The 26546-nt window shown below is 38.4% G+C and overlaps 1 protein-coding gene and 1 long non-coding RNA gene across 9 annotated transcripts in view; one reads left to right on the forward strand and one right to left on the reverse strand.

The window, feature by feature from the left end:
• The first annotated feature begins 647 nt into the window (after window positions 1–647).
• Window positions 648–24069, forward strand: LOC133840361 (RNA-binding protein fusilli). 7 transcript variants are annotated; one of them, XM_062272152.1, is made up of 14 exons: window positions 1611–2394; window positions 5794–6109; window positions 11128–11466; window positions 13490–13766; window positions 13830–13919; window positions 13989–14043; window positions 15290–15400; window positions 15698–15968; window positions 16027–16347; window positions 16441–16587; window positions 16651–16930; window positions 17627–17632; window positions 22144–22424; window positions 22479–24069. In XM_062272152.1, the coding sequence occupies exons 2-14, from the start codon at window positions 5981–5983 to the stop codon at window positions 22854–22856; spliced, it is 2685 nt and encodes an 894-aa protein (XP_062128136.1). In that variant the 5' UTR covers window positions 1611–2394; window positions 5794–5980; the 3' UTR covers window positions 22857–24069. The 7 variants fall into 7 exon arrangements, with proteins under 7 accessions (XP_062128131.1, XP_062128133.1, XP_062128132.1 ...); XM_062272150.1 differs by lacking the exon at window positions 17627–17632 and having other exon boundaries at window positions 1612–2394; window positions 16027–16587; XM_062272149.1 differs by lacking the exons at window positions 22144–22424; window positions 22479–24069 and having other exon boundaries at window positions 1608–2394; window positions 16651–21249.
• An 851-nt stretch (window positions 24070–24920) lies between these two features.
• The window catches only part of LOC133842371 (uncharacterized), a 45766-nt gene continuing 44140 nt past the window's right edge, over window positions 24921–26546 (reverse strand). The window contains exon 4 of one of the 2 annotated variants that reach the window (XR_009894392.1): window positions 24921–25556. This is a non-coding gene — a long non-coding RNA (uncharacterized LOC133842371). Of the gene's footprint in view, window positions 25560–26546 lie in introns of both variants that reach the window. The other variant, XR_009894390.1, reaches the window with a different exon arrangement.

The following is a 26546-nucleotide window of genomic DNA, read 5'->3' on the forward strand; positions in this document are numbered from 1 at the left end:
AGAAAGATTTACGATCTTTGCTTGCTTATTTGCTTAGTTACGATCTCCATAGCAAAGATTTTTTCTCAATTGCCTGAAAATGTATCAATCTTTAAAAATCAAAAACTTTTTTTGAGTTACTATGCTCGAAGGAAATCTGGATAAAAAGAAGAAACTCTTGAGTATCAATATTGTATTAATATATAAGAAGTGCCTGAAAAGTAAGTATTCAACTGAATTAATTTATTTTCTTTAATTTCATATACTAGACTCAAATAACGATTCTTTAATATGCGATCTCGGATGGGTATGCACTAATATAGTAGAATGTTTAGAAGAATGAAGTAAATTCGGCATTCTTCAATAATAAATTCACGAATCTTCCGATTTACGATATTCATTCGATTTGCGATCTCTGCTTGTCTATCACACAACGATATTCGTTTAGTTACGATCTGCATGACATGCAAAATAACAATAACATCGCTTTCGTATAGTGACTCCACAATCGTAGCAAATACTTTGGCGCTCACATACACACTTGCAACACTCTCCGTCTCACACTCTGCGTTCTCTGTGTGACTTTGGGCCTCGCTCTCTCTCTTTTGGGTTTTGACCATAACGCGATTACACTTCGCTTCTTTCAGTTAGTTGTCGTCGCTTGTTGCTGTCAACGGGTGTAGAGAGTGTTTCTTCTCTGTTTTAGCGTTAAATAGTCTTTGATAAACCCTAGATACGATAATTGCTGAGCTTGTAACTATCATCGGCAGACACAGAGTTAATAATGTTTAATGCATGCAAATAAAGGAAAATGGCTCGCATGGAATTGGGAATAAAACGATTGAAAAATGCAAACAGGTAAGTACGTAGGCAGTTCTGTTGGTAATTAAGCAAGAAGAAGAGAAAGAGACAGAATGGACACATACACACACACACATATACGTATATGGCTGGTGTACAGGTGAGTCAATGTGTCGATGCGCGGGGGCTGCGCGAGCGTCTTGCGCAGGTATGTAACTTCGAGGGAGAGCGAGAGCGCGAGAGAGCATACGAGAGCCAGAGAGCGAAGCGAAGCCAGTCATGGCTCAATGAGCGTAACTGTCTTTTGACGCTGTCGATGTATGCGCAGCGTGGGAAAACTGCAATAAGGTTGCTATGTGAGTGTGTGTGTCTGCGACCCCCTTTGACAACGACACTGCTTTCGGTGTTTTGGTGTTGTTGTTGTTGCTGCAGCTCATTCATTCATTACTTCATTAATGTTGTAGTGCTTTGGCATTTGCCTCAGTGCAGCATACACAATTGGGCGCAACGCGTTGCCAACCAACTGCCGATTGGCAAACTCACTAATTTAGCCAAGACTTGGTATTATTTGTGCTGCTGTTGTTGTTGTGCGTTTGCGTGCTGGAATCTTGTTTGGCATCAGCAACAGCAACAGCAACAGCTAAGTGGCCCATACACCTGAGCCGCTAGCTGAGAGCGCGCTCACACGTTATGCTCTTTCTCTCTCTCACACACACACACACACACACACACACAAGCTCTCTGCAGCAGTGAGCAACGCACACATAGGCGAGCAAGCGCAGCTCATTTACCTTCGTGGCTACCTGTGGCCCACGACGTCGATCAGTTGCTGTTTTAACCTGGAGACAGACGCACGCGTACGTCGCTAACAAAGCAGTAATAAAACTTAATACACACACACACACACGTACTCACACACATGTAGTCACGCACACATTTTAGTCGAAAACTAGAAAGAAAACAAACAACAGTAACAGTAGGAAAAAAAGAGACACACTCATACAAACTACATACAAAGTGGCTGTTGGTAGTAGAAGAAGCAGCAACAGCAGCAAAGAAGGCGAAAAAGTGACTTGTTTTTTGTTTGCATGTGTGCGCCGTCGCGACGTTGACGGTAACGTTATAACGTTGAAGCCGCAGTCGAAGTCGAAGCCGAAGCCGACGTCGGCGTCGCTGTCCGCTTGTACGTGTTGGTATTAAGATCGCGTCGACGCGTCGTGGAAAGGCAAAAGACAAGCAAAGCAAAGCAAAGCTAACGTAACGTAACTCACTAAGTGCTAGTCAGTGTGACTAGCCAAAGAAGCACAAGTACATAAAAGCTTTACATATACGTACACTCACACATGCACTCTACACTCGCATGTATAGATGTGTAAGCGTTGTGTATGTGTGAGCAGTTAAATTGTTAAACAATCAGAAAAGAAAGTGCAATAAAAAATTGTGAAAAACAGCGACAGTAAAAACAATAATAATAATCACAGTCAAAACCACAACAACAGGAACAACGAGTGCAATGTGTTAAGATCGCGTTGAGATCAACAAACGTAGGAAACGTGCAAAGGAAGAAGGAGAGCTAAAGCAACAACAACCTGATGCAGAGGCATCTTAATAACGGTAAAGAAAAAGAGAGCTTAAAGCGTTGGCGTCATTGTTGGTGTAAGTTGTAATTCAATTTGTTTTAAAATGGCACACATACAACCATAACGTGTACACAGACGCAATTATATTTGTACTATATGTGTATCTTCAGATATGTGTGCATGTGTGTATGTGTGCAGTGTGAATAAACGAATGAATGAACAAAAACAACAACAGTTTGAAGACGGACCAAGTTAAAAGCAGATGCGCAAACATAACAAAGTGAAAACATATTTACAGTTACACAGACAAGAAAAAGAGCGAACCATCAGAGTAGCAGCAGAAGCCTCGCAGTCGCAGTCGCAGTCGACACCGACGCTTCAAAGCTTTAAAACTTGACTGCTGCTGCGTTGTGAGAGGCTTGTTTCTGTTGTTGTTACCAGTGAGGTTTGTAAGTCTGCACTGTGCTTTTTATGCTAACTTTTGACAGCCAGATTGCAAACAGAATCACAGCAACAACAACAACAATAATTACAGCTGCACTTGCTGGCTTAGTATATGCAAGTGAGAAAGAAAGAGATAGAGATAAGTTTCGCAATTGGCATTTCACCTGCAATTTGTGGCAATCATAAGTTTCCTGTTGGCGAAAACGAAATGTAATGGCACACGACACTAATTTCAACTCCAATGCGAATCTCACATCCAATAATCCAAGCTGGAAATTCCAAGCATTCCATTGACGAATCCCAAAACGAGCTAAAGAGATGAGAAGATAACTGAGAAAGCTTGAGTCGAGTCGACTCAAACGATCGACAGATAGATACGATCAACAGTTAGGATAGAAGTAATAATCTAAATGATTTGTTTTTGGAAATTGCTAGAGTTTAATGTAGCTCCAATCTGTGTTTTTAATAATTTCATAAAAGAGTAAAATAAAACGACTTATTATAACAAACTATCCGGAACTAACGTATACGAAAACTTAATATTCCTATTTCCAATAATGTTCGTAAATCCATTAAACTGCACGATTAATACTTATTTGAAATAACAAAAATGCTACTTAATTTTGTAGAAAGTCTCATAGAAATCTGATTAAAAGAAAAAGCTTTGTATATGATTGAAATATTAATTGTATGCCTTAAACAATTAATTTCGCCTATTATAACTTATATCAAATAAATAATTTGCCACTTAATAAATTGCATTTGAGGTCTTCTAATTGTCGACTTGTTATATCGTTGCAGCTGTTACCAATTTACAGTAGTATTGCTTATAATTTGGGTTTCATTGTCTTTAGAGAAAAACCGTAACGTCACCGTTGCTCAGTTTCTGTTGTTTCTTTAATGAAGTTTTTTCATTCATTTCGAAGTTTCTGCTTTGAAGCTTTCTTCCCGTTCTAATTAACCCAAAGAGGCCGCAGCGTATCTTGTACCGTTATTCATTAATGAGAAATTTCAAATTTCAACTGAAAAATAAGATTTATTGTGTTTTTGTCACTTCGTATCAAGTTTTTCTCCGTTTGAAATTCAGTGAAAACTGTTGTAACTTTTTTTTAGTACTCAAAAAATTAACTAAGGCCTTGGTCAGCTCTTATTCAGGCTTCGTTGAGTTTTGATGTGTTAAACAAAAGGGAAATTCGTTCAATTGCAAAAGACAATGTGTGAAGTGTAACGGCAAACGGTCAATTTCAAGTACACTTAATAAAAAATATTTAGAGACCATTCACACTAATGAACTAACGTACATACATATATAGGGAAAACTTTTAAATCATGCTTGCTATATATTATATTGACATTAAAATCCAATAAAATCAACACGCTTCATCCATACAGTAATTACTGTGTTCAACTGAAATCCTATGATTTATGAACTATTTAAGATATCATAAATTTTCAAAGAGTTTCTAGTACTTTCTAATGAACTTTTAATAACTCACTTTCAGTCAGTAGTGTGCTATTATCTCTAGAATCGATTGCAACTATTAACTATAGCAAACTAAGAAATGTTACTGCTCCACATATTTATGTACATATTTGTAGGTATGTACTTATCGTTAACACAATTACACTTACCATTACGATAAACATAGGAATAAGTTTTAGAAGGGCGAGCAATATTCGAATATTTGTTTAATTTCCAACTCTTAGCAATAAACCTATAACATTTTTAACACTGGACTATTTACTCGTATTTCCGTAAGATTCAATGAATATTATCTCTGATGATGCGAGTTCTTAGATTAACAAACAAAAACATAACATTTATCGTATGTGATTAGTGGCAGAAAGAGGAAATAAACCACATTGTAAATTGCAAAAGTCTGAAAGTCTGAAGAGCAAACTCATTACTTGTCGTAGCATTACCTCATGGTTAAATACGATGATACTAGAAACAAAAAAAAAACACATTTCCACTACGGAAATGTGCAGCACACAAAAAAAAATGGAGTTAAACAATATGAGTTATTATCCAAGAGTAGAGAGCTAAAAAACACGAAGACGAATGCATAAAATAAAAACAAAGGCAAAGACTCCAAAATAAACAAGTAAGAAATTCGAGACTTGAGAAACTGTCGCAAAACTGTTAAAAATCGCTTTTGGTTTTGTCTTAATTACACAATCTTGGACTTATTGTTGTTTTTGCATTATTTTAAATTTTAATTTCAACAAAAAGGCATCATAAAGCGAGCGATTGCGACAAGTCTCCGGCGATGTGCTGAGTGGTGTGCGCCTGTGCACCCCGATTAACCCAAGTACGCCGTCGACCTTTGCCTGCCTTTGTCAGTCATTCAGTCAGTCGGGCAGAGTTTGATGCTGTTCGTGTATATACTTGTATATGTAGCAGTATGTGCTTTTTTTCGTTTGTTTCTGCTGTTTTCATTAAAAGTAAAACTTTTCACATTAAAAATGCTCATAAAATTGCACTTTAATTTTCGTTGTCGTCGCTGTTGTCGTTTCCACATTCGCCTTTTGCTTGACTTTGTCCATTTGTCTGTATTATAAGCTGTAGCTAAGAAGGGAAGAGAGAAGAAGGTGTAGAAGGGGTGCCAAATTAAATTTCAAATCGTCGTGTGCAGGTTAATAATTTCAATTTGACCTCTTTGGGTATGCTTTAAGGCATTTTAGAGACTTGATGAGTTAGTCGTAGTTAAATGTCGCTCAAACTGAAAATTGGCAACTTCGCATCCTAACGCAATTGGCAACGTCATTCGAATTTCGAATTTCGAATATCCAATTGGCAACTCAAGCTCGAAATGTTGCGATGTTGCCAATTCGCATTGGTTTGACATTTTCTTGAATGCATTTTTAATTAGCTATTTAGTTGCGTTGATTTTCTGGTGATAAAAAGTTCAAACATTGTGCAACCAGCACTCATCCATTCACTTTTTAACCTCATTAAACAATCTTTTTGTACTTTCTCATTTTCCAGGTGTTTCCAATGGCTCAACAATCATAGAATGCATTGCTGCAATGTGTTCCTAACCAAATGAACTGCATCGTAACTACTCGTACAACATTAATAAACAATTGCTGCTATTGAAAGCAAATAGAAAGTAAAACATCGAAATCTGAATCTGAGACACAAATCTAACAGTAGTTACAGATAAGAAGACATAATGCAGGTACCTGAACACGTTGTCTCACTCTACATTGCCACCTGTGGTCAAAACGGACCCGGCCTTGGCTCTGATGAAAAGGAAATCATATTACTGGTCTATGTTCTCCTGGAAGTAACCACGGGACAGGTGAGTTTCTCAACTTTATAAATAGACTTTGTCAGGACTCGACGCCATTTTGTTTGATGCTTTTTATTGTGCTTAATTGATAGATACTGTGCGATAACATCAAGCAAAAATAATAGAAGCATCTCACTTTGATTCGCTAACGAATATCAAGGAAATCATTTTGTTTCAACAAGAGCAATCTGATATCTGATATAGACATTTAAACAAAGAATAGAAGTGTAGACATATAAAATAGATGGCTAAATTTGGTTATTCTAAAGTATTTTTATGAAAAGTTATTTGTGAAGTGGTTAGTTTTGTGGATTAATTATTTTTAAGAACTGGAGTCAAGTTGCTAGGGTAATCAACTCGTCAGATATTATTCCTTGTACTACATTTTGTTGATATTAAAATTCTGCAAACGAGAAATAAGAATATATCTATCAGATTGTAGCTTATTTACATTGATCCCAAAGTTCTCAATTATCCAGTTGCCTTTGAAATTTAAAGGGTATTCCTTTGTGATGTATTCCAAATGTAATACCGTATTAGGATATTGAGTGTTTCCTACTTAGGTTGCAATTAAATCTATAGAAAATGCGAGAATTGGGCAAGGCAATAAAAGACAAAAAAGAGAGAGAGAGAGAGAGAGAGAGCGGGAGAATGACAGCGTCAGAGGAGGAAACGGATGGGGGAAAGGAAAGGGCATAAACCTTATGCATCCACTATATAAATAAGTACTGGCAATACCGCAAGTATTTGCATATTTTGAGTTTGCCTAGCGATTGACACTAATTGTTTGAAAATGACTTAAACGTAGTCAAATCTATGTATATGGAATTACGAAATGCCCACAAATAACGCATATAGACATGCAATATGACTTTTGGATTCAGCACGTCTATTTGCTTTTCTAAAAGCAATAGTTTTCAAGTAAAAGTTGAAATCTTTTGTTTGACTTCGCGATTGATAATTGAGAAATCCCCAACCTATTGTCGAAAACATTTTAAGATTTCCCTCTAAAAGTTAAAGCCATCTTTCAATTAGATGACATCAATAAAAGAGTTCTTTTATTTGACCACAATGAAAACTCGCAAATATTTGTTCAATTATTGCAGCCAACTAGCAAATCTTTATATTATTTTTCTCTTGATTTTCCATGAATTTCCCTCGAGCTAAAGTTTTATTTGCATGCAAAACAGCTTTTTGTCTTTGGGTTCATCTATCCAGATATAGCCTGGTCAATAATTCCAATAGTATACGTAATATTATTTGCGAAATACTCGACAACAGTACACAAAGCTTTGCCTGCCTGACGTTACTTAGCTCAGCTCCCTCCCCATCTTCCCCTCCCTTCCCCGACAATCCGCATGCACTTTTTTAGAGCTGCGTGTCTGTATTCTACGTCATAAGCATTAGGTTGGGATGAAGAAAATAGCGTTGGCATTATATCTCTACAGACGTAGTATTTACAGGCATTTAACTTGATGTTTGTCTGACTCTGCCTCTGCCTCTGTCTCTGTCTCTGTCTCTGTCTACTTCAGACTGAGGTTGACATTAACTAAAGCTAATCGCACAATCTTCTCCATCGCCGCTCTATCTTGAATTCCATCTCGATCTTTGTTTCAGTTTCCATTACGTTTCTAACACGCAATATTTTTGTGAGTGCATCTTTATTGTCAAAGTGAATGACATTAAGTGTTTTTTAATGGCAGGGTCACACTGGCATTGAATAGTCGCGATTATATGCAGCACAGCGCAGTAGGGAGTCTGGCGTTCACCCTCAGCCATTATCATTTCACGCTTTTTGGCCAATTTATGATTAATTTACTAGCCTAGCATTAGCTACTGCCAAAGTCAGACTGACTTTCCCAAAATAGTCTGTTGGACTCGCTTCGGCATCGACTTCGACTGCGGCTCAATATGACCCGTTATTATGGTAATGCTGAGCGGTGAGTCCCCGTCTGTCTGGTTCAGAGTTCATTAGATTTAATTAAAATGTTTGGACCTTTCGACCATGTCGACAGTTCGAGTGGGTCAGCTTTCGAAATTGATCATTTAGTGGCAACGCGAACTCGTGATCATTTATAATATCTATTTATAAGACGAATATTAGTTTTAGTTTGCCAAATCTATGTAAATTTGTTAACATACATAATATATATATTTAATTTCTAAACACCAATTGGAATTTATTGCTTAAGAAGCTTAACTCGAAAGTTTTTCTCACTTAGAAACAGCTTTCTATTAGTGGACATTTTAAAAATTATTTACTTTATGTTTGTCTAGACAGTTGGTTTGTCAATGTGCATCAAATTTAGTTTACTCTCATTTTTACCCAAATTTTATCTTTTATTTAATTTATCGTTTATTGACTGAAAAGTTGAAATTTGTAGGTAATGTTAACTTTGAAACTCTTTAATTATAGAAGAGTGTTTCTTCTTCATTATAATACTTAATTTTATATTTATAGAAACGGAAAACAACTGCTATTTTTAGCATACCTTTTTAACCAATTATAAAGCACAAATTTATACAGCAAGTAGACAATTTAAGTAAAAGACTCCCACACTTATCCAGTTCGTAGTCCGCTTAAAACATATTAAAATCGAGTAGTCTACTTTAGTTGCTCAATTAATATACTAGAAAAAAGATTGGCTCATGCTCTTGGTACGGATTAAAAATGTTGAAACTAATGAATGAGTGAGAACGAGTATTTATTGGATTGGAAATGTGCTGCTAGTGGTTTGCTGACGCAAAAGCAATGCCCAAAAAGCATGGAAAAATTATAATTGGGTTTCGTTATTGTGGCATTGACATGACTATTTTGATTTGTAATATAATTTTTAGATATTATTGCCTGCAATTAACCTGCCAAATGGAGCGCAATTCACATCGCAGCTCACTATTTTGGCACGCCGAAAATTCTTGATTAGAATTCAAATTTGCGTTGTGTCTAATCGTGTGTATTTTGTACACTCATGATATATCAGCAAAGACTTCCTTATCTCAAAGTTCTTTGACAATTTAGAGGAATGACCAATGGCTTATTTATTTATTTACAATTAACTATTGTTGCAGCGAGCGGTAGCTTTCTTTTTATTTACAAATGTTCAAAAGTTTATGTTACAATCATTTAGCCAGCATTTTATCGAAGTTAATTTCAGTCAATATTACCTTTCTGAACATTTAAAAAACGAAATTAACAAATAATCTGACAAGCAATAACACTATTAAAAGACAAGCTAAAGTTCGATTAAGTTTCATATTGTGTGTTCCAAAAGATTGTAGGATAATTTTCTGAAATTTTTGTATTTTTCCAGCCAACAAAATATAACGTTCCTATTTATGTAATTGACTGAAGACTTTCCTAATTCATTAATATTCAATTGCACCTAAGTAGTTTTCCAGAATATATTTTATCTAAGCTTGCAGCTCTTATTCAACCATTAATTATATATTAATTGACCTTTTACATTTAAATAATAAACTACATTTTCCCCTATTGTATTGATTGTCTCTCAAAGTCTGTTGATCTCAATTTAACAGTTGTTTGACTTTCGAAAAATACAAAAATCTGTCAAGAGTTTCCTTCCTCGGCAAGATTTCCTCTCATGCAACATTATAACATAGAGTTCACTCTCGCTCTCTCATAAAATGAACATAGATTTCTTGTAACTGCAAAATTGCTTGACAGACAACTTACATTCACATATCTACATTCAATTATTGGCATGTTAATTACAGGTTAGTTATGACTCGTCTGACAACAATTAAAGTTAATTAACATGCATTAGAAAAGATGGAAAGGGGAATGTGGATGGGGGGAAGAGAGCCGGGAAGATTATATGTCGACTACATCTTAAGCTGAAAACTCAATCCCAATCTTCAGCTTAATTTAACCAACTAACTGCGACTAAACCAAACGGCAATTGAAATTCAATCAGATTGCATTTTGTTTTCACTCGCAAAACTGAGAATCGAGAACTGAATTGAGAATTGAGAGCTGATAACTGGCTTTGACTATGGCACGTTTTCATTGATCTAGAAACGGGGGCTCATATAAGTGTCTAGTCTATTAGACTAATAGACTGGTTTTCAATGGGTTAATACGAGTGTGGCTTGATCTAAATTTTCCACAATTGTGAATGCTTCAAAATGTTTGTGAAGTTTTTCTCTTTATCGCTTTCTACCTTCCTTGTTTCCTCGTTCTCTTAACTATTCCCGTTGAAAGTAATGTTGTGTTTGCTATTTTGGGTCGTTGTGCATAATAAGCTCACACCTTAACCCCAGATTGACTACACATCGTATGAGGGGGGAGCCATTGTGGTTTTGTTTCCTTTTCTTGATGAATTTAACATTTCGCCTCTCATAAATATTTCATATGGCTTCCAGATACTGGTCGAGTATAGAGTAAGCGTAGTGGTGTGTATCCATTGTCAATATATTCGAAAGCTATGCAAATCGTATGGCATCAGAAGTCAAAAATAAGTAATACGAAATTCCGAAAACAGTTTACAATATGTGTTTAGTTTTGCTTTTCTATATTTGCATAGTTCTGAGCTACCTGCAGTTTGTGTTCGATTCCTCCCAGGTTCAATTTCTTTACCCGATTTCCATTCCCATTCTGAATCCGATTCTGATTCCGATTCCGATTCCGATTCCGTCACATATCCGCTGACGCAAGCGTTGCCCAGACTTGGTGTATGTTAAACAGTCTTGTTTCTTGCTTCTTGATTATAATACTAGAGAGGGGGAAATGTGAATCACACTTGAATACGATTAGTGAATATTCCAGACCAACTGTAATACTATGAACTAAATAGAGCAGGTGCCAAAGTGCTGTGATTAAAACCGATTCACGTTTTCAGATTGCAGTTAAAAATGGCTACGTTTATGGCGTGATAAGGCCAAAAGTGTATTTTGGTAGCAAAGATGGGATGACCTCGAGTCCAGGGGGTTCAAAGTTATTCGATTTATGAATCGAGTTAGAAATGGAGTAACAATCTAATCTATTTCACTCTGTTTCCTGTTTCCAGATCATTGGCACCAAACAAATACTCGTGCGACCCGATGGCTACTTCATCAAGGATCGCACCATATCCAGCTCCTCGGATAACTCGAATGTTACTAACAACACAGCATGCTCACCTCCCTTGGCCATTGGCTATGCTGGCGACAATAGTTCTAGCAATAACAACACCAATAATAACAACAACAATTCAACAAACAGCATCACCAATTCTGCAATCAGCGGGAACAGTTCCGGTTCCAGCAATGGCCTCAGCATGACCACATTGGAGAACAGCAGCGAACTCATTCTGCCCATTGCCGAGGCACAGGCTGCTGGAAAGCCCTTAACCGAGGCAATTGAGGAGGTAAGAACTCTCTAATAACAAGTAAGAAAGCTAAAATCTCTGCGAGAATCCAAGCGAAAGCGACATTATAGTTAAAATATACCAAATAAATATATTTAAGAAATACTTAAATATCGAATACTATATTTGATATATCGACATGTAAAATATACCATGCAGTACAATATATACCAGATTGTAAACCCAAGTTGGCTATGTCGTCTTGACTTTTGACACTGATCAGGAATATATACATACATTATGGAGTCCTGGAGCATAAAGCTATAATACCCTTTTACTCTATGGGTAGCGGTATAAAATAGAAAATAAATGATATAAAAACTATAGAGATAAGAATTAGGAACATGCTACGGATTTTAGAGTAGCTTTAGTAGACTACAAGATAACAAACAATTTATAAAAGTGGAAGACTCAAAGAAATGTTAAACACAAATTGAAAACTTTTTATATTATACTTGTAGGTTAAGCTAGTCAACCATTTGCTTGATATACCAAAAATTATGTTGTCGATTTAATTCATTGAGTATTTTTTAATCGCGTTTTGCTTGTCAACTTTTATACATTACTAAAAAACCCCAAAATAGGCATAAGTTAAGCTATCTATCACAATCCAATTATTAGATCTATTAGAATTGTAGATAAACGTCACATACGATTCCAATGGCTCACGATGACGTTGTTTCTTGTCGAGTCACTGAGGATTGCATGTTAAGCGATGGGTATAAATGATTGGAGAACTATCGCCGTCGTTGTCGCTGTCGCTTGCCGGCTGCAATCTTATCAGGAGACTGATAAGGGCGTCAGTTGAGAAATTCGACAAGCCTCCGGCGTTCCCAGTCGCTCTCTTATGCTCTCTCACACTCTCTCATCCTCTCTCGCGGTCTCTCAGCCCGTGTGTAGTTATGGATTTGTAAGCATTACCGGTAAATATTAATGTAGATCGATCTCAAGTAGATAAGTCAGCGATAAACAACATCGTATCGAGAACGAGGCACTGTAAACTTGGGTGCAGTGGAGTGTTACACTTTTTATTTGTTATTTTTAAATCAAAAGTTAAAATATGTATGCTCACTAATAATCGTAATGACGCGACCTCCGACTGTGCTGTTAACTTAATGAACTACGGAGCTAACCCTGAGATGATAATGTCCAGAGATGCTTAACAAAAGATCATTAAGATCAGTTTTGCACTCTGGACTCATTAATTGAGTTGGACTTGGATGCGCTATGCCAATTATATGTCATATTATCGTATTATCATTGTCTGAAAAGTGCATCTTTGGTAATTCGTTCGAGATTAGTCGATGTCAGATCCGTAAACAGTTTTGTGACGCAATACACTTCGCTCTGCTTGGCTGGCATACTAATTGGCTTGGTCAACACGAGTACGACAATAAATGGCTTTTAGATCGGTGGCTATATCTCGCAATATTCCCTGCCAAACTCTTTTGAAACACACAAACCTTTGGCTCTCGCTAAAAGGGTCTGAGCATCAGCCTCAAATGCTACGCTATATATATTTATATATATACTCACAATGACATGGCTAAAAGCAAACAGTATTATATTTGTTTTTGTTGTTGTCGTTGCGGTTATTGCTTTTTATTTAATTGAGAATAATTGTGAATAGCTACAGCAAGCGAAAAAAATGCTAAACGGGTTTAAACAAATTGCCAATTGCATTAACGCTTTTGTTGTAACCTAGAAAAGCGTGTTGCCAATTTGCATGAAGACTAATCCAAATCTCCGGGCAAGTCTTTTGTTCACTCAAATCAATTAGTTGGCTTTTGAACTTCAACCTCTTTAGTTAAATTCCACTTGAATATTTTTATGAAGCTGAGGTTAACTCTTTGCGAAAGCAGAAACTATCAATTTATCGATGAGAATGATTTGGGAAAATAGGAATAGAATGTTATTAAACGATTCTATTTTTAAGAATCTCTCTTTTCTTCTTTTTTTATTATTAATGAAGACTGAGAAGTACATCATTTAAACTGAATATTTTTCACATCTTTTATTTCAGTTTGATGCTTATCTACGCTCTCTCGCACTCGTAGATACGGAGATCAAGCTGATCACCGATGGACAGCTGCCGCTTCGTCAGTGCCTTCATCGGGAGGCCTGTGCCAAGGATGTCGAGCTGCCTGCCTACTACAATCAATTCAGCGATCTTCGCAAGGAGTTTCAGCGTTACAAGTCCGGTGATCTGTCTCGTGCTCTCGTTCCCTTAAAGGACATTAAAAAAATGCTGCAATCCCCTACACTCCCCTTACCACAGTCCATAGGTGAAATGCTAAAAGGTAAACGCTTTTTTGTGATTTCCTTTTATTTATTTTGTGTGTCTAATAATCTCTTTTATTCAGAGCTCAATGCTACTTCTGTGGAAGATAATGACTTTTATATACGCGAATCTCGCGATATGGTCACTGTGATTCAAACATTGCTTCAAGCGGGTGAGTTCAATCTATAGAAATTTCGACGGGACTTTGTTGTTAGTAAGGAATTTTGTATTGCATTTATAGGTCATAAATTTGATGCAAATGAACTCGTCAATCTGGTACTGGAACCTGGCATTTGGTAAGTTTAATTACTTTAATGACAGCCAAACCGGACTTTTACTAAAATTCTCTTTGCGCGTTGTAAAGTGTCTAGGCCTGAAAATATACCAATTAGATTTTGTTGGAGACGAATAGGTTTCGTGACAATTCTTAAGTACCTGGCTTCGTCTGGGTTTCAGCTAAAGTTAAGAGCTCTCATTCGCTCTTTCTCTCTCTGCCTTTCTGTATACTCTCTAAATGCGCTCAGTTTGAAATTCAGCGGCTTACTCTGACTGCAGTGCTCCAATTTTGTCAAGGTCTGCACTATTTCGAGCGTGCCTCAATACAAAATCCACTCAAAAACCTCATAAATAATATGCTCAGACATTCAGAGACTGGAAGCGTTGTTTGCTCGTCGATCGTCGATTGTCGTCGTTCGTTGTTCGTTGTCGTTGTCGTTGTCGCCAGCGACAGTCGACGATTGGATTGGGAGACGATAAGAACTCAAAGTCGGATCGCACATCTTTGGAGATCGAAAAGGGAATTGGAAATTGGATGAATTGTGACTATTGTTATCGCTATCGCCCAAACTCAATCGTATACAAATAAGTGTGTCATACTCGATTCTACCAACCCAAAACAGAGAAAACCTATTCCAGTATACAAATTAATTGGTGGCCCTTAAACAAAAGGTAAAACAAACGGAGCACTAAAAACCTGAGGCGATATGAGTGTGTCACAATGTGTGTGTGCGTTTATTTGGAAAGTCAGCAAAAATTGTTTATGGTCTTGAAAATCGAAACGTGACGCGACGCGACGCGTTGCGAAGCAAGCGAACGAACAGAACTTAACTCAACAGACCAACAAACGGTTAAACAAAGACTTGAAAAGTGTGATGTCTAGCCTGTTGCATAACTAATCTAAAGCTGAGCATGATTAACAACTGAAATTCTAATTAGGGATAACTGAGAAGCGTATAAGGGATTTTTTGAATGAGTTAAATATATGAAAAACACTATTATAAATGATCATATTGCTGAACTTATAGAAAGAAAAAAAGGGAAAAATTAATTTTCCTAATATGATTATATTAATAAAGAAAACAAGTGTACATAATATAAAATAAATTAACCAAAACCTTATAACTTACGAATCTACTACTTAACTAAACCCAACTTGTGTTTCTACTCGTGTTGCACTTCACTTCTCGCAATTTGTGTGCAATTCAATACTTCATTAGAATTACACTTAACTTATACCCTGTACCTATTTTCCTCTGCTTGCAGCTCAATTGACGACGAGGTCGACGGCAATTGCATTGTGCGAGCCCGTGGGTTGCCCTGGCAGAGCAGTGATCAGGACATTGCCAAGTTCTTTCGGGGACTCAACGTAGCCAAGTAAGTGCATGTGAATGTTATGAGTGTGAATGCGAGTGAATGCGAGTGAATGTGGAAGTAACCCATTGATAAGACGGGAACCCTCCTCCGCTTATCGGAGACGGAGTTCAGCTGGGTCACCGACAGATTACGCTGCTCTTGGCTGTGTGGAATATTGAATATTCTGTTCAGCTTTTCCTTTATCGTAGATGCTCTACTTAATCTCTTTCTGCTCTCTCTCTCTCGCCCTTTCTCTTCCCCCACTCTTTTTCTCTCTCTCCCCCTCTCTCTCTCTCTTGTGTCGCGTTCTGTTTGCAGAGGCGGCGTTGCATTGTGTCTGTCGCCGCTGGGACGGCGCAACGGTGAGGCATTGATTCGCTTTGTATCGCAGGAGCATCGCGACATGGCTTTGAAGCGGCATAAACATCACATTGGCGCCCGCTACATCGAGGTGTATCGCGCATCGGGTGAGGACTTCCTCGCCATCGCCGGCGGTGCATCGAATGAGGCGCAGGCCTTTCTCTCCAAGGGCGCTCAGGTGATCATTCGCATGCGAGGATTGCCCTATGATTGCACAGCCAAGCAAGTGGTAAGTCGACACTTTGAAAGTCCCTTTAAAAGACTTTAAGACTTGAATCCCTCTCTAGCTGGATTTCTTTACCACCGGTGAGTCGCCTTGTCATGTCCTGGACGGCAACGAGGGAGTGCTGTTTGTCAAGAAGCCGGATGGCCGAGCCACCGGAGATGCCTTTGTGCTGTTCGCCAACGAAGCTGATTCGCCTAAGGCCCTAGGAAGGCATCGGGAATCGATTGGGCAGCGCTACATTGAACTCTTCCGATCAACGACGGCCGAGGTGCAGCAGGTACTGAACAGATCGATGGACCCGAAGACCTACGAATCGAACAATCACAGCCAGCCGCCGCTGATAGCACAGTTGCCCACCATGCAGTTGCCGTTGCTGCCGCAGGTGGGTCCCGCCGCCGGTGGTCACGTCCTCAACCCGCTGTCAGCTAGTGCCAGCCACGCTAACCTGTGCCCATCACTTACCCATGCCCCACAGCATCTCATCACCTCCGGGACGACCAAGAACTGCATTCGGCTGCGAGGTCTGCCCTACGAGGCGATGGTCGAGCACATTCTCCACTTCCTGGACGACTTTGCCAAGCACATCATCTACCAGGGCGTGCACATGGTCATCAATGCTCAGGTAAGCTCTTTTCCCTTCCCATCCCATCACTCGATATGCTAACACTAGCTTTGCTTTTGACAGGGCCAGCCCAGCGGGGAGGCCTTCATCCAAATGGACTCGGAGGATTCGGCCAGATTGTGCGCTCAGCGCAAGCACAATCAGTACATGGTCTTTGGCAAGAAGTTGCGCTACATTGAGGTCTTCCAGTGCTCGGGCGATGACATGAATCATGTGCTCAACGGCGGCCTCGCCTCTCCGGTGGCGCCCCCGCCACATCCTGGCCACGCTCATCTGGCTGCTGCTGCCGCCGCCGCTGCCGCAGCTGCTGCGGCGGGCAAGCAGCCATCGCTGCTATCTCCGGGTATGTTAGCTCAACCGCCGCCGCCATCCGCCGGCGCACAGGGACTTAGCTCTCACTCCCACACACACACACACTCACACGCACACTCACACACACACCCACACTCGCATGCGCACGCACACACACACGCCGCCGCCGCTGCAGCCGTCGCTGCAGCAGCTCATCACGCATTGCAAACGTCGGCTGCCTCGATGCTTGGCGGCAACTCGCACGCTCCGCCCACCGCCGGCACTCCAAGTGCTGGCTTGGCCGGCTTCATGGTTGCTCCGCCCGCTGCCACCATGTCCACGCATTCCTCGCTGGGCTCCCTGTCCAGCAGCAGTCTCGCTCCGTCCGCACCCGCGGCCTATCCCTTCAATCTCTCCATGCCGTCCACGCCCAGCAGCCAGGCTGCTGCAGCAGCTGCTGCGGCCGCCGCTGCGGCTGCCACGAATCCTGCGCTGTTGGCTCAGCAGCAAGCGCAGTTCATTGCCCAGCAGAGTCTGATGGCTCGTCAGCAGGCGGCTGCTGCGGCCGCGGAGCAGCAGCAACAGCAGCAGATGTATGCGAATGCTGCCATGTTGCAGCCACATCCGTTGTACATGCAACATCCAGGCGCTGCCGCTGCCGCAGCTGCTGCAATGGGCGCCCAGCCGCAGTTTGTGCTCATGCAGCGTCCCTATCTGCAACCCTTTCAATTGGGCTACATGCCCGCAGCCACCGGTGGCTATCAATTCGCCGGTGCTGCCTCTGCTGCCCCCTCACCGAGTGGTGCAGCAGCAACGGCGGCAGGTGGCAGCTCCAATGCTGGCCTCGCGCTTCAATCGCACAATATGAAGCGTTCCTATGAGAATGCCTTCCAGCAGGATGCGACTGGAGCCGCTGCTGCGGCCAGTGCCGCCAAACGGGCTTTGACCCGGGCACCCAACAGCGTCTATTCATATTATAATCAGGGCATTTAGTGCATCAATCATGATTGATTCATTTCACATGCCACCTTAGACATGATTGAGGGATTTGTTCCTTCAGAATACTTGAGAGTTCAGTTTAGCAAGACTGATTGAACATGATTGAAACTGCAAGAAACTCCATTTAGTGCATCAATCATGATTGATTCATTTAACATGCCAAATTAGACATGATTGAGTGATTGATTTCCTTAGAATATTTGAGAATTCAGTTTAGCAATATGATTGAAACTCCAAAATCTTATTATTGATTCTTTGCTGACACTTCATGCAGCATATTTGAGAATTCAGTTTAGCAAGACTGATTGAACATGATTGAAGCTCCAGCACCTTAAGTGTATTTCGAAAACCTTACTATAATTCAGATCGATAACGACTGTTTGATTGATCGATAAAACTCCAACGCTTCCTGCACATTCCAAACTCACTTCCAAATGCAAAGATTGATTGATTGTTTGATTGATAGCATTGGAAATGAACCTCAAAGCAACGACATTTGCAATGCACGATGAGTGGCAATATACATACATAAATATATACCCTATATATATTCCTTACTTATACATACCTTTTGCTCGCTCATCTTGGAAAACCCATCCACACTCATACACACATACATTCATACCAGACACTCTTTAGAGCTTAAATTTTGTTTTTATCGTACACTTTTTATAGTGAAATTTTGTGAAGTTGTTTAAGTTTTTTTAAAACGAAAGTAAACGAAAATTACTTTAAGCATTTTGTCTATGGTCTAGCATTACTTATACTCTGCACACATGCAAATACTTACATTCATATGTTGCATAGATACACACTTTTACACACACACACACACGCAGATACAACACTCATATACACACACATACACACACACACACAGACACCCACCTACAATCGGGGCAAGCTAACTAATATCTTACAAATTTTATATACATCCTATAAATCTTCAGGGCAATTCTTTTTATCTACTTAACTAAGCTATGTGTATGTGTATGTGCTTCTGTATTAGTGTGTGTGTTCCTGTGAGTGTATGTGGGTGTAGAAGGTGAGCGCGTGTGCGTGTGTGTGTCAGCGCAACAACAACATTTAATATTCAATAAAAAAAAGAAAACAACAACAACAGAGGCTAACGTCCTTCAAGCAGCGAGCATTCAAGTGACCTGTGTGCGTGTGCCACGCCCCTTAAAGTGCAATCTATAAACTAATATTTAAGCAATGGCAAGCACACGCACACACACTCACATATACATTTCTCTGCCCACTCGCTGCTTGAACGGCGTCAGGTGTTGGCTCAAGCAAAAAAAAAAAAAATGAAAATGAAAAAATCAATTATATATATCTGAAATGTGCAACAGATTCGACAAGACGAAATCTTTTCAAAATTATTATATAATGCGACAACTTAGACTTAGAATAATAATAATCATAATATTAATAAAAATCGTAATAATATTAATAATAATAATGGAAGAAAATGACAAAAACAAAACCTAGTTCTAAGTCCGTACAACGTTGTAAAATTGGTTGGCATCAGTGTTAATAATTTACATACTATACATATCTCGTAAGCACTTGAAGTCTTTTCCTATGTCTACCTGTTGCTATTGGCAGCAGCTCGACGAGTGTTACGGTCTAACAACACACACACATTTATCTATATGTTATCTTTATCTATACTTTTAATCATTTATCTACCGCATTGCTCACTTTTTTATTGGGTTAATTGTTGGATCGTAATACTCGTCTGTTGCTAGCTGTTTAGCTTTAACACACTCCATTCGAAATTGATAACGATGTTGATGATATTTGCATATCGTAAGATGGGAATGTCGTAAATCGTGTATCAATCGCATACATGTATCTGCTATCTATAAGTGTGCGTAATTGGTGTTAGTCGCAAAATTGGAAATTAGACACTTTTCTATATTTGATGATAATCGTATATCAACACGGAATTTATTTATTGTGTATTCTTTGTCATCACTAATTTTTAGTCTTTAATCCAAAAAGTCTCTCTCTTTATTTCTCTCCCACTCTCTCACATACTTTGTCCTATAATTTATCATTATTATTAATATACAATAGATTATAGTCATACAAATACGGAACACAATCAATTTGCTTATTATCTATGTACGTTCGTGATGTGGTTTTGGATATTTTTGGGTAATTGCCATAGATTTACAACTATATATGCAAACCGTTCGTCTCTGTCCTTGTATTCATTCTTAACTACTCGCGGACTATTGATAAGTAAACTATATTAATCTATTTGCTCCTTTATATGACATCGACAATATCTTAAAAGCGACCTTAATAATATTTCAAGAATATTATTCTTGCTCTGCACAAATCTAAATTCCTTAAGCTCTACTTTTCACCGCACCTAAAACTCCTTTTCTGCGTCTAACAGTCAGTTCTGCACTGCTTGCGGCAATTCAACATAGATTTCGAAAAAACAAAAGATACATTTCGAAAACACCAGAAAAGCATGGGAAAGATTTTCTTAGCTTAGCGTCTAATATAGTTGTTAGTTAACTTTTAGTGCTTAAACAAGAATCGAGTGGTTTCCCATGGGTCTTATTTTTGGCATAAATGCAATACACATTGACAATATTTGTTTTGGCTTCCATGCAGAACTCATAAGACACCACTTAAAAAAACGAAAAACAAAACATAATTAATAATTAATAATAACTTAATTAGTTTTTAACGCACAATTCAAAACGTCTTTTGATATTCAAACGAAACTTTTTATTAATTTTTTATACTTCAATAAAAATATTTACACAATGCTATATACATACATATATCTCGCATTCTTGCATCTTTCCTGCTCCTTCTCTCCCACTCTTTATAAATTTTTCAAAATATCTTTTCTATTTTTGCTTAACATCGAAAACGGACAAATAATCTTTGCTATAATTGTAATCGTCTGAAGTCCACTTCTTCCTCTCTCTCTCTCTCTTTCTCTTTCTCTTTCCCTTTTTCTTTTCGAGTCTGTTACTTTAATAATTCACATGATTCTGTGTCTGGGGATGTACTTATTTGTAACTTTGGTCTTGGGCTTGGGCCTAGCTTTATAAATGTTTTCAGGCGCATCTTCTATCGGTTCTCGGCGGCCGTTACGATATTTTTTACGACGTTACGAGTTGTTCCTAAATTGGATATACTTTTTGGATTATCTCTCTTCTTTATTCCCTACAAAATTTGTGTGTGTTTGCAACTAAGTAACGTCGATTTATTAAGATGGCGTCTCAGATATAATAATACCCACCAAACTGCAGCGCTATATCTTTCCCTCTCTCTCTCTCAATCTCTTAAGACACATACATCCTTGCATATTTGTACGTAACAAAAAAAAGAACAAAAGGATCGGTTGGTCGACAGCTTTTTTGTAACGCCTTGAGACAACTGATGTATTTGAGCTCTAATGTATCTACCATAATGATAACGATAACCATTCTCATTCACCGTCGTATATTGTCAGTGGTCCCCGAAGTTCAATGTGTGTGTTTTTTTATTATTTTTTTTTGGTATTTTGTATACTTTTTTGGTTTGCATACAAAACATATTCTCTGTACCGTAAAAGAAATGATATGTTATCCTCTTGAAGGCTGATTGGTGCTTGGATTAAAACAGATGGGAAGTGTTTTAAGAATTTACAATGTGCGCAAAAATGTATTCATGGTCTCTGGGTAAAGTGGTAAATATATACATGCATAAACTTTAAATATATATGGTATACTTTATATACTGAATACGTGTCATATAAATATAAATATACTACATCTTGAATAAAATCTTACCAAATATTATATTTATACTACATGTCTCCTCTACCATATTTTGCAAATGTCTAAACGGTGAGTGTTTTTGATTACGATTCTACCTAACTTAACTAACCATAACTGATCCTAACACCAACAACAACAACAACAACAATTACAAAAAAAAAAAAAACTAACCTTAACATTGTCCGTTGCAGCTTAGAAAAGTTGCCTCATCGTTATTTTGTGTCGCTTCAAGAAACAGCAATAACCGTTAGCTTTCTTAAGTCTCGACTAACCGATTTTCTCCTCTCTTCCCGTTCCAATTTTAAACCCCAACAAACCATACTCACAACACTGACGCCCAAATGTGTTTTTTATTCCGATTGATTTGCATTTCTGAGCTGCATTTGCAAATGCCACGCGCACTCTCATCTAAATCTCTGTTTCTCTCTCTTGCTCTCTCCCCCTCTCTCTCTGTCTCCGACCTCTCTAGGTGCCACAGTGCTGGGGGCTCATTTCGGTGCACATTTTCCGGCCTACGGAGCTCCGCCCCCACCGCCGCCCCACACTCCGCTGCTGGCCACGCCTCGTGCTCATCACGCCCACGCCCACACGCATGCTCATGCGCACGCCCACCATCATCACCACCATCATGCGTCCGCATTCTATCCGCCGCCGCTTGTCTACTGGCCGTATCCCAGTCCGCCCGTTTCGCCCACCACCTACTACAGCCAGCCGGGCGCCCATTCGCCCTCGCATCAACATCAGGCCTTGGTAAGCAATAGCACCTAGGTAAAGCAATTCGGTATTTATGTCTATTTATTGCAGTATCCTTTGGACTTCTTTCCGCCCTCGCCGCTGTCGCCACCTAACGCAGGCTTGATACTCACGCCTAGCAAAAACGCAGTGCCTTTTGTGCCAGCGAAGCAAGCCACCACCACCAACAACAACAACAACAACAACAACAGTAGCAACAAGCTAACGGTCACAGCAGCAATACAGAATCCAACGGCGCCAGCAACCGTCGCAGTTGCGTCTGCGCAGACTTCGACGCCGGCGTCGCCGTCGCAGTCACAATCTGTGCTCAGCCTGGACACAAACCACACGGCAAATGCAACGCCTACGCTGAAAACTAGCGGCCCAAGCGGTGCAGCCAATGCCACGCCCATTGTGAGCAATAATTGTGTGGAGCTTTACATATTATAAGATACTCTTTTCAACAGCTCACAGCTCTCTAAGAATATTTTTGCATCTAGTACGTTTGCAATAACAAAAATGAAAAGACAACAAAAGATAATTGTTAGCTTTTAACGAAAGTCTTGCCAATCGAAGAAACTTGTTTGTAGTCTAGTTTAGAACCAGCTGTAGATAAGTTTTCGCCGTGGCTTAGCCGTGCTAAGCTGGGTTGCGCACCATTCAAATTCAATTGCTGCGCGGCGAATTACTTCGGCCCTCAGCTAAGGAATCTCTCGCTCTCCTTCACACAGGCAAGCAGCACTCCAACCAACCAAGCAACCATGCAACCATGCAACAATGCAACCCTTAGCGTATGCGCAAGCCAACGGCATATTTAATGATTTAACTGTTAAGTAGACGCCCAGTGCAATTCATTTCAATGATTTTCCATAACAATTGTTTATTTTATTTTAATTTATTCATTTACTGCATACACACATACATATAGACACATTCATACAGAGGACTTTCTGTATACACACACATAACAACATATTACACTTACATTTTATTCCAAATATACATATTAGCGAATTAGCAAAGAGAAGAAACTACAAATTTATCCCTAGTCAATAGTCAATTTATTTACACAATTACATTTATCTATTTTTACTCCACTTAAATGTAATAATATCGAAAGAGAATATACAAAACATATATAAATCAATTCGAACCTTGTGTCAATGCTGCGATTAACATTAGTTAATCCAAATCCCTTCACCTAGTTTCCCTCCTCTCTCCCCTAAGTGAAATGTTCCCCTAATGCATTGCCAAATTAGTCAATAACAATAATAATGATAATTGTAATCATAATAGTAGATTATGCGTTATATCGTCGATACGATTTTAATATTCCATGTTTTGTTTAGGCTAAGCCATTACATTTTTTTGTTATTTTACGTACTCGTCATGTGAAACCAAGAAAAATCGCCTATTCAAAGATCTGTTTTTACTTGTTATACTATTTCATTTGAAAAGATATTATCAATTGTTTCCAAATATGCAAATATAATAAACCAATAAATAAATAAAAACTTCAACCTTATCACTTGTGTTTTTATCCATTGAATACATAGCAAAATGAATTCCCTTTTTAATTATTAGAGTCTGAAGCTTAAATTTAAAACTTTACGACTTTTACAAAAGTTAAATTTAAAAAAAAATATAAATCGATTAAATCAAGTATCATTGTTCTTCATTCGCATTCTACATTTTGGCGCAGTTGGGATTCGAAATGCAAAGAGAAAATATTAAATAAATTCATTTCTTTAAGTTTTATTTTATCTTTAATTCTGTCTTATAACTTAGGCGAAACAAGATATCAATAGATATTTTGTCTATTTTATGCTAGTCTTAGCGTATTTTCTTTATTTTTTTAATTTATTAAATTTGGTTGATAACCTAAGCTTACAGTAGAAATTAATTTGCTACTAACTAATTTGTTTATTTGTTTCTAAAGACATACATTGTATACATTGAGATTAGAAACATTATCCTGAGTCGGCTGGTGTTTCCGCAGGATTCGTAACTCGTAATCTGTAAGGACAGCAGGACTGCAAAGGACTTCGCAGATATAGCTATTGTATAGGAAAAACTTTATTTAACTATCTGAATTGTGTGCTAATATTTATGGATTTGGAATAAGACCATTTTTAGGACCCTTGGAGAAATGTTTGATAATATTTAGATCCTTCAATGCAAAGCGATAATGTGTGAGCACAAGAATGAAGTAATAGTCATACATAATAAGAGTTTTGCGATCTTAAAGAAAAATCCTGATTGAAGAATTTACCTTCTTGGCTTAATTTTGACATCATATAATCTTCAGTCAAGCTTTTGCTCTTGATTTTAAAGCGATTTTTGTAATCGGTCAAATTAATTATTATCAAGTTTTATTTTATTATCATTTATTCCAACTCTAAATTTTGAAACGTAAATTCTAATAGTAGAATCTGAAAGAAAATTGCGTCTTTAACAAGGTCATTAGTCTGAGTGACATATAGATTGATGTGTGACAATTTAATTTTACAAATTCATTATATAAATATTCAAGAATTTACTTCAACTTTAGTTCACTTACTAAATTGTAAAAGAAGGAAAACTCGTTAAGTGTTTAAATTTGATTATTGAAAATATATTTAACATTGGCTTTTATTAATAGTTAATTGATGGCGCGGCTATCACTGGACATTGCAGATGGTTGATTGAGCGATAAATAGTTCAACTCGGCGGCCCATTAGGGATCATAAATAATGACATCGGAGCTGGCTGATTCGATGATAAATCGTTGACAAATGGCGTTACAAACGGACGAAAGTCCCACCGACCAGTTTAAAAATCACGGTCGTTGTGAACCATCATCCGGTCGCACCGTACCATGACCATGATAAAAGATTGATTCAAAAAAATTGACCCCAAAGCTTGGGTTTAGTTTTTATGCAAAATCATTTGCTGCACCTGATGCCTCTGATGTGACGGTGTTCTCCTCCTCCTTCCATTGCTGCGCCGGAAGTGAACCATTTAGTTGTCCACATGATAATTTTTCAATGGCAGCCGCTGTGATGCAGCTCCTCCGCTCATCTGAGCATCTGGGCATTGGGGTATCTGGGCATCAAATGCACATTAGGCGTGGTTCTGTGGCGCGCCATTTTGCGTTGACAACTTCTCGCCCTGCTGAACGAAAAGAGCAAAGGAAAAGTGTTGGTTAATGCGACAAAAATGCAGCAAATGTTGTTTGTAAAGTCCACGGGGTGGGATAGAGAGAAAGAGAGAGGGTAAAGAGGCGAAAGGCATTCTGTTTCTGTTTTTTTTTCTGTTTTCTTTGGCATTTTTATGGTCGCACACTCGAGTTAGTACTGCACTTCCGCTAATGCTGCCGGAAATGGCAAATAAATCTCATTTGTAATCGTGAAATACGAGTGTGTATATATTTTATTCCAGTTAAAAAGTCTACTAGTCGGCTGAGTGCAACCTGTACAGTGCACACTCGCACAGACATCGTAATAATAAAAGTTGCGAAACAGTTGCAAAACTTTCGCCAATGCCACTCGAAAAGTAAGTCAATAAAATGCCGGCAACGACTGCAAAAATGACAAAAAAAAAACCAGAAAAATACCAACAAAACGATGATGAAGAGGAAGAAGTAGTGAGAGGGAAAAAAAGATATCGGCATATTTTCAAGAGCTTAGCGAGGACTTAGCGACTGTCGCCAATGGCATTGACAGGCGTCGAAGGACTCTTTCCGGCGCATTCGATTTGGTATTAAGCCATTGAAACTTTTATTGATTTAGTAGTATTTCTTCTGCTTCTGATTTTCTATGTGTTAAGCCCAACAACCGAATTCACTTTAGTTGCCATTTTGACTAACTTTTTGCACCTAAATTATTATTTTGTTTCATTTGCTGCTGGATTTTAACAATAATCTATCATATAATTTTTATATCTGTAATAGATTGCAATCATATTTCTAACATTCTGCGTATAAATTTTAATTGTAATCATTTGTGTCGAATCAATTTAATGGTAGTCTAAACAATTCATTATATTAATGATAATAAATTTGGATGTGCTCTTTAACTAGAAATTCGGACATCTAAAAACGAGATTTAATTTAGTAAAAAAGAATTCAATGTCTGCTATTCTATATAGAATCAATTTCAT

Source organism: Drosophila sulfurigaster, chromosome 3 (genome assembly GCF_023558435.1).
Source record: "Drosophila sulfurigaster albostrigata strain 15112-1811.04 chromosome 3, ASM2355843v2, whole genome shotgun sequence".
Classification (NCBI taxonomy): Eukaryota; Metazoa; Arthropoda; class Insecta; order Diptera; family Drosophilidae; genus Drosophila; species Drosophila sulfurigaster.